A 6514-nucleotide genomic window follows, 5' to 3' on the forward strand; every position below is an offset into this window, starting at 1 on the left:
TTACTCTGAAAACAGAGCTCCAGAAGGCTGCCCCCACTTAAGGCCCTTCAGCCTCAAAGTTCTTTTCATAAACAAAAAAAAAGCACTGAAGTCCACAGAGACTGACTAGCTAAGCTTGCTAATGTATGCAGAGAAAGCCCCAGGCCTGAAAGGTAGTTTTACAGGCATTTCACTGAAGCAGTTGAGCCACAGAACATAAAGCAGCTCAGGTATTTATCAAGATTTCTTCCCCCACTGTAATCTTGTGGGAGAGGAGACAGACACCCCATAATTGCCATGAGTTAAGCCACATCAACTCAAGTCAGTTAAGTGTCAATACAACCCTCAAAACATAAGTTTATTGAATAAAGCTGAAGAGCAGTAAACCAACATACGCATCCACCTAAATAAAAAATTTCACGTATTTACAAAGTTCGGTAATTGTATAAGTTGTTCACATGCAGAGAGTAATGCACAAGTTAACAATTGGTAGTGTTTGGATGCCATAAACGCTGAAAGCAGTGAAGTATATAAACACCAAACACATCAAGTTTAGCTATAGGCCAGTTAACTAAACAGTGACCTGGTCCCCCACAAAGATTCACACATTCTAGTTTAGTTTCCTTATTTTAGGCACAAGCAAGTTTGCTAAATAAAGTAACTGTAGCAGTTCCTGGTGAAGGACTACAGCAGCAAGTTAATATACCCTCTCCTCTACAGCACCAGAGTATGAATTAATTGAAATCATGCTTCAGAGAACTGAAAGGGGACAAAAAGTTAAAATGCAAGTTCAGACTGAATGCAGGCAGCAGGTAGTGTCTGTGCAACAGTGCGATAGTCGGTACAGAACAGTAAGGCCATGGCAGTCCAAATTAAAACTGGCTTGTCACAACTGATATGGGCTAAACAGTGTTTCCAACTAAAGACTGACATAATGCACACTCTACATTTAGGTGAAGAATCACACACAGTGTGAGGCAACACAAGCAGGTGTACCATGTATCTGCATACACTAGGAAGCTACACTGACATTACTGTATGAACAAACCAGTCTTAGTAAGTCTGTCCCTTTAAATAGGCTGAAGTCATTGAGAAAGTAAAGCTACAAGGACATTACAATCTTCAGTTTATATATACTTCCCTATACCATAGGAGCTAGTCAAGAAACAGGATCAAGTCATTGGCTCTCTTGTGCTTTGACACAGTAGAACGTTTCATCTTGCAACTTACAGACTTTGCACATGGTTACATCAAGAAAGCAGGCAGGTCTAGAGTTGTCACAATAGCCTAGGTGTTCCATAGCACCAGGTGAAACTGTACCCAGCCATTTCATGAGCAGGAGAGACACTAGACAATTACATAGATATTGTGCTACAGGTCAACAACCGACTCTATACAAAAACATCAGTAATTTAAGTGTCATGCAGCTGCTCAGAATGTGTGTTCTGGTTTCAAATAGAGACCACTAGTATCTGTAGATAGAAAAATGTATTTGAACAAAGTCTGATGTTCCTAGCTATTTGTTTTCATGCTGGAATACTCCAGTTTTTGACAGCTTGACAGAACAGTCCATTCCCATCCCCCACACAAATGTTAAACAGAAGCAACAAAATGATTTTAAACAGTTAACTCTTCCCTAATTCATCATGAGATTTTTCTTTTTCAAGTGTCAGGATAAGATCTCAGCTGTAGATTAGTGATGCTGATCTATGCCTTGTGCTCCCCTCTGCAAACAGCTTCCAATTCTCTGCTTACATACACACATCACATGCATTTGTGAGATAAATCAGTATCTCACAACTCACGCTTAAATGTTTTCTAACTACTGTATGTGGCATCTTACAGAATCTTAATGCTGTCAAGCATCAGCATCTTCAAGCCACTAAACACTAGAAATAAAACACTTGCTGAAAATCATATAAAAACCTGGCCCTGAAAAACCAGAACAGTGTACCATCATTGTTAACATGGTAGAGAGATTTGTTTTTTAAAAAGCCCCCCCCGACAACCCTCCCACCATACATGGTTGTAAAATAAATATTTGTGCTGACTTTATCATGACAACTCTAGTTGTTTTGTGACAGAATAGGAATACAAGTCTTCAGCAGTGCACATGAGAAATGAACCATGAAAAGGCAGATTCTTGATACAGGATTTTTGGGTAATATCTCATTATGGAGGGAAGTGGACAATTGAAATTATGGCCAACTGGTACTGGAGATTCCAGGAAGACTTCAGCTTCTTCTAGATTTTGAATGCTGAATAAGCCACTGAAGCGTGATATCTAAAGAGAGAGAAGAGAAGTTCCCTGTTCAAGCGTCTACCTCTATTTGTGTAACTGGCACCACTTTGGCATGCCAGCGTCCTCGAATCACAGGAATATCCAGCCCTTCTCTAAAAGATGGTCCAAGCAGATCAACAGAATGATTTCTTGGAATGCTTGCAGTCTGCGCATTAGTCCTGTAACTGCCCAGAATCCTTTAAGTGACATTTAAAGTAACTGCCCCAGACACCCTGGTTCCTCAGTCAACTACACCTCTAGGAAAAGACATCACTTTGGCTCACATAATTAGGTTTAGATCAACACTGCTCTACTTAGCCAGTCTGCCTCTCCTCATCTGATGACAGCAAAGTTAGTTTAGCCCTACAGTACAGAGCATCCAGCTCCTCCATGCTCGAAAGAGGGTCTCCTAAGGAAGTGAAATGCACTAGCATCATACTAGCCCAATGCCTCCAGCAGCACCTTCCCTATAGCACAGCGATGCTCAGCTGTGCTGTGAGCCTTCTGCAGGGGATATGACAGAAGGGAGCGTCTGCTTCTCCTACCCACTGTGTTTGAATCTTAACTGATGGCAAGGTGACAAGGGCTTCTCAGGTAGGAACCCACAAGAGTTCCGCAGGCTGTTCAATTTTCCTGGAAAGTTGAGTCCTTAATATAAAAAAGTTCTGATATCCTCTGTAGTTTGTTCCTGTGACCACCAGCCTGAAGTTTCCCTCACCAGTAAACCATGTTAACCTGCCAGTAAACCAGTGCTCATCTCATGACACCACAAGAAGGCATTGGGAGAAGGATGGCAGGTGCTGCTAAGTACTGTTTTCATTCCATTGAGATTCAGTTTACTTACAATACTAGTCTAGCATCAGGTACTTGGTATTACACAGTACCATGATTTCTGAAATCCAGAAATTCTAAAACAATGGATGCCAGCACCAGAAAAAATTTAATGTTTGGCTGCACTCGCTAGCCTCATGTAGTGAGGCAGAGTTGAGAGTACCTGATAGAAGTATAAAATCATTTAGGCCAAGCTAATAGTGAGACTAGTCAGCTATTTGGTGCAAACTAAAGAAAGGCAGCAGATTTCACCGGAGACTGGCACATGTTTTGGTAACTACAACCCCTACAACTTTAAGACCAGTCAAGCTTCCTCACTGCCATCAGGAGCTATACCAAATTTAACTACTGTGCTTACACATTGTTCTTTCACTTGTCACCAGTTTCCTGAAGGCAGGAAGCTTGTCTTTAAGAAGTTACAGTCCCCCAATCCATCCTCTGACAGGTCTTCATAATACTTAGCATTTTATGTTAATAGTTACCTATATTATCTTTCTCTTTGCAAGAAATTGAGTAGCAGCAGATTTCTCTGTCCTGAATAGCAGCAAGGTTCCTGTGAAAGAGAGAACATTTCAACATACACTTCAATTATAACAAGGACTCTTATACTGAGAATCTAAACCACTCCCCTTCACATAAATTGTTTCTATGCAATGTTTTCGCCACCTTCTGTTGCTGGGTTTTCTACTTATAAATGCAAGCTTCTCGATCCAACCAGCCTACGTATACTAACCCATTTATTGAGTTAAGTAGCCTTTCTTAGAAAGAGTTAGACTTACATCTTTTCAATTAGCTGTTTCTCATCCAAAGCATTAGGAAGGTCTCTCTTATTTCCAAGTACTAGAACCTGAAATCCAAAGCAGAAGGAAACAGTTGCAGCTTTTCTTAAAAAGAAAAAACCCACACACCCACCACAAAACACCCAAAAAACCCCACTCAAACAGTAAACTTCAGGGGAGTCTGACAAGCAGCCTGCACTCTGCTATTAGATCTAATGGAATGAGACATTCATTATTAAACCAGATCAAAAAGGAAGATTGACCAAGTGACAGGGAAGGAAGGGGCACAAATAAACTGTTACGTGCAAAAGGCAAGCATGAGAACACATCAACTGATAAATCCGAGAACAACCCCAGCAGACTTTCAGCTGAGATTCCCCAAACTTACTCTACACTTCTGTACTACACCCTGGTTAACCTGTACTACAGCAGGCTCAAGAAGAGAGCACAAACTCGTACTGTGGAATACTCTAAACTTCTGTTCAAAGGTGGGGGTTTTTTGGTGTGGTTCTCTATTCTCGTTTGTTTGGGGTGGGTTTTTTTGGGGAGTAGTGAGTGGTGCAGGGATTGGGGTTTTTTTGCTGGGATACTGAACAAGATCACTGAAGGACTGACTGAGCTAAACAATTTAATTTAAGGCAGTAGGGGCAGGTATTCACGCTTATACCAGTAAGGTTAGACCTTAAGCGTTTAAGTCAGAGTTGCTAATATCATGCACATTTCTCAAGCGTATTTAATACTATGTAAGGCAATATTACTTACAGGGATTCCTTGTAACTGTGGCTTATCTAGAAGATTGTGCAGCTCATTTCGAGAGGCTTCAATTTTTTCACGATCTGCAGCATCTACCATGTAGCTTTAAAGAGAATTTGAGGTTAGGCCAGTGAGACTGAACTACTTCAGAAACAGCACTTTCCTTTACACCGTCAGTTTTGAGCACCTTCAACAAGACTTTAAAAAAAAAAAAAAGCTGGGTCTTCTAAGCAAAGAATTTGGTTCTTTGAAAAAAGTCCTCTACGATCAGAGTAAAGGGAAGGTTCTTTCAATTAGACAGCACTGCCACTCAGTTCAGACAGGAAGTAGTTAGTACTCCAGATCAGACACTGATAAGAACATAACCCATCTTGAGACTGAACTGAAGGGTAAAAAAAGGTCAATATGGTTGCAGTACAGTTTCAAAATTAAAACGAGTACTACCTAGGCAAGCACGCCCTGTTAGAAAGGCTACACACAGAGAAGCAAATTTGAAGTTAAGTACTAGCTGAAGGAAGGCAACACTTACACAATAGCATTAACTCCTCTGCAATATCGCTCCCACATGCTTCGGAATCGTGGTTGCCCTCCTATATCCCAAATCTTAAGGCAAAGGGAAAAAGACAATTTAGCCATGTACTAGGTTTAAACATGTCACGCAAAGATGAGAAAAAATGTAGTTTGATTTCCTGTCTTTCCTCCTTAGGCCAGCTGCAGGACCTCTTACACATCAGAGCAGAAACAACCCCTGGTACAGCTGCTTAAAGCTTGCAGGCCCAATACGTAAGACGCAAACTAGAGCATCTTACACCAGATGTAAGAACACACCTGTGTGCTACGTTTTCACATTGTGGAATATAATAAAATAAGATATATTGACGTAAAGCTTTGCTTTGCATGTCAGCCTTCCCTTGAGCGATATTAATGAGCAGAAGAGGTGGATCCCTGGGCCCCAAACTGTGAAAATTAACGCAGAATAAAGCCAGACAGCATTTTCACAACATCGCTTTAACCAGTTCATGAAGCTGGAAATCACACACAGATTCTCATTTAAGAAACCCATAAACAAACCTAAGTGTATTCTTAAGCTATTGGACAGATTTAGCTGAGCCTCTTCAGTTTCCTATATTTATCCCAATGGTGGGAGCAAAACAGAGCAAGCATATATATTTTACACTAGAAGCTGAAGACAACCTTGCACAAGTTTAAGAAGAGTCAGCCAACGATGGCAACGTACCTTTATTGTAACATTACCCTTTGTAACTTTTCTCATGTTGAAGCCCACAGTAGGAATCATATCTTCACTGAACTGACCTGACTGGAAAAAAGGAAAGTTAAATTTAGTGCTTATCTGATGTAGCTAGTTTACTTAGTAAAATATCATAAGCTTTTTCTAACCATTTGTCATCCAATTGAAGGCTTTATAGCCAGGAAGTCATCGATACATACATGTGTACTGAAGCTCGTTTGAAGTCAGTCAGGTTATTTCTTACAAGCACTTAAATAATTTTTCAAGCCTTGGGGCAGTCAGGGGAGCAAAATTTCTTGTCGAGAAGTGCTTTGCGTAACTTAACAGATGGACAGCCAGGGCAAGTATAGGAAAAGAGTCATTCACCTATTTCTGCTGCAGCCAAGTTCTGTACGTCAGGATCTCCTAGTTACCTAGGAGCTAGGAATATCCAGAAGATTTCCCTCTGATGCAAGCTACTCTATGGACAACATTTACAGTAATAAATTACTCTTATGGAGTAAGCCTCCAACCCACAGGTATGGGTTAACTCCCCGAGGAACTTTAAAAGGCTGGAAAGTGGAAGGACCTGACAGGTCTGCTTCCTGCTAGGCTACACAGTGTCCAATTAGTTCAGCAGTGAAAGAGGCAAGCGGAATGCAA

At 40.9% G+C, this 6514-nt stretch overlaps 1 protein-coding gene across 1 annotated transcript; it reads right to left on the bottom strand.

Annotated features, from left to right (window-relative positions):
* Window positions 1–307: 307 nt before the first annotated feature.
* On the bottom strand, window positions 308–5936 carry LOC104504484 (ADP-ribosylation factor-like protein 8B-A). Its single transcript, XM_010160498.1, has 6 exons — window positions 5861–5936; window positions 5153–5226; window positions 4633–4726; window positions 3871–3938; window positions 3574–3644; window positions 308–2263 (listed from the first exon to the last, which is right to left on the bottom strand). The coding sequence occupies exons 1-6, from the start codon at window positions 5918–5920 to the stop codon at window positions 2214–2216; spliced, it is 417 nt and encodes a 138-aa protein (XP_010158800.1). The 5' UTR covers window positions 5921–5936; the 3' UTR covers window positions 308–2213.
* Between the last annotated feature and the right edge of the window lie 578 nt (window positions 5937–6514).

Source organism: Eurypyga helias, unplaced genomic scaffold (genome assembly GCF_000690775.1).
Source record: "Eurypyga helias isolate BGI_N326 unplaced genomic scaffold, ASM69077v1 Scaffold45931, whole genome shotgun sequence".
In the NCBI taxonomy this organism is placed as follows: domain Eukaryota; kingdom Metazoa; phylum Chordata; class Aves; order Eurypygiformes; family Eurypygidae; genus Eurypyga; species Eurypyga helias.

What these genes read in the sequence shown, in the direction of transcription:
- LOC104504484 (XM_010160498.1), bottom strand. Translation starts at nt 5,920, where the DNA reads ATGATTCCTACTGTGGGCTTCAACATGAGAAAAGTTACAAAGGGTAAT. An exon ending in AAACAGCTAATTGAAAAGAT is followed by an intron (nt 3,645 to 3,870) that starts GTAAGTCTAACT and finishes TCTCTTTCACAG; the next exon opens with GAACCTTGCTGCTATTCAGG. An exon ending in CAAAGAGAAAGATAATATAG is followed by an intron (nt 2,264 to 3,573) that starts GTAACTATTAAC and finishes CTCTCTCTTTAG; the next exon opens with ATATCACGCTTCAGTGGCTT.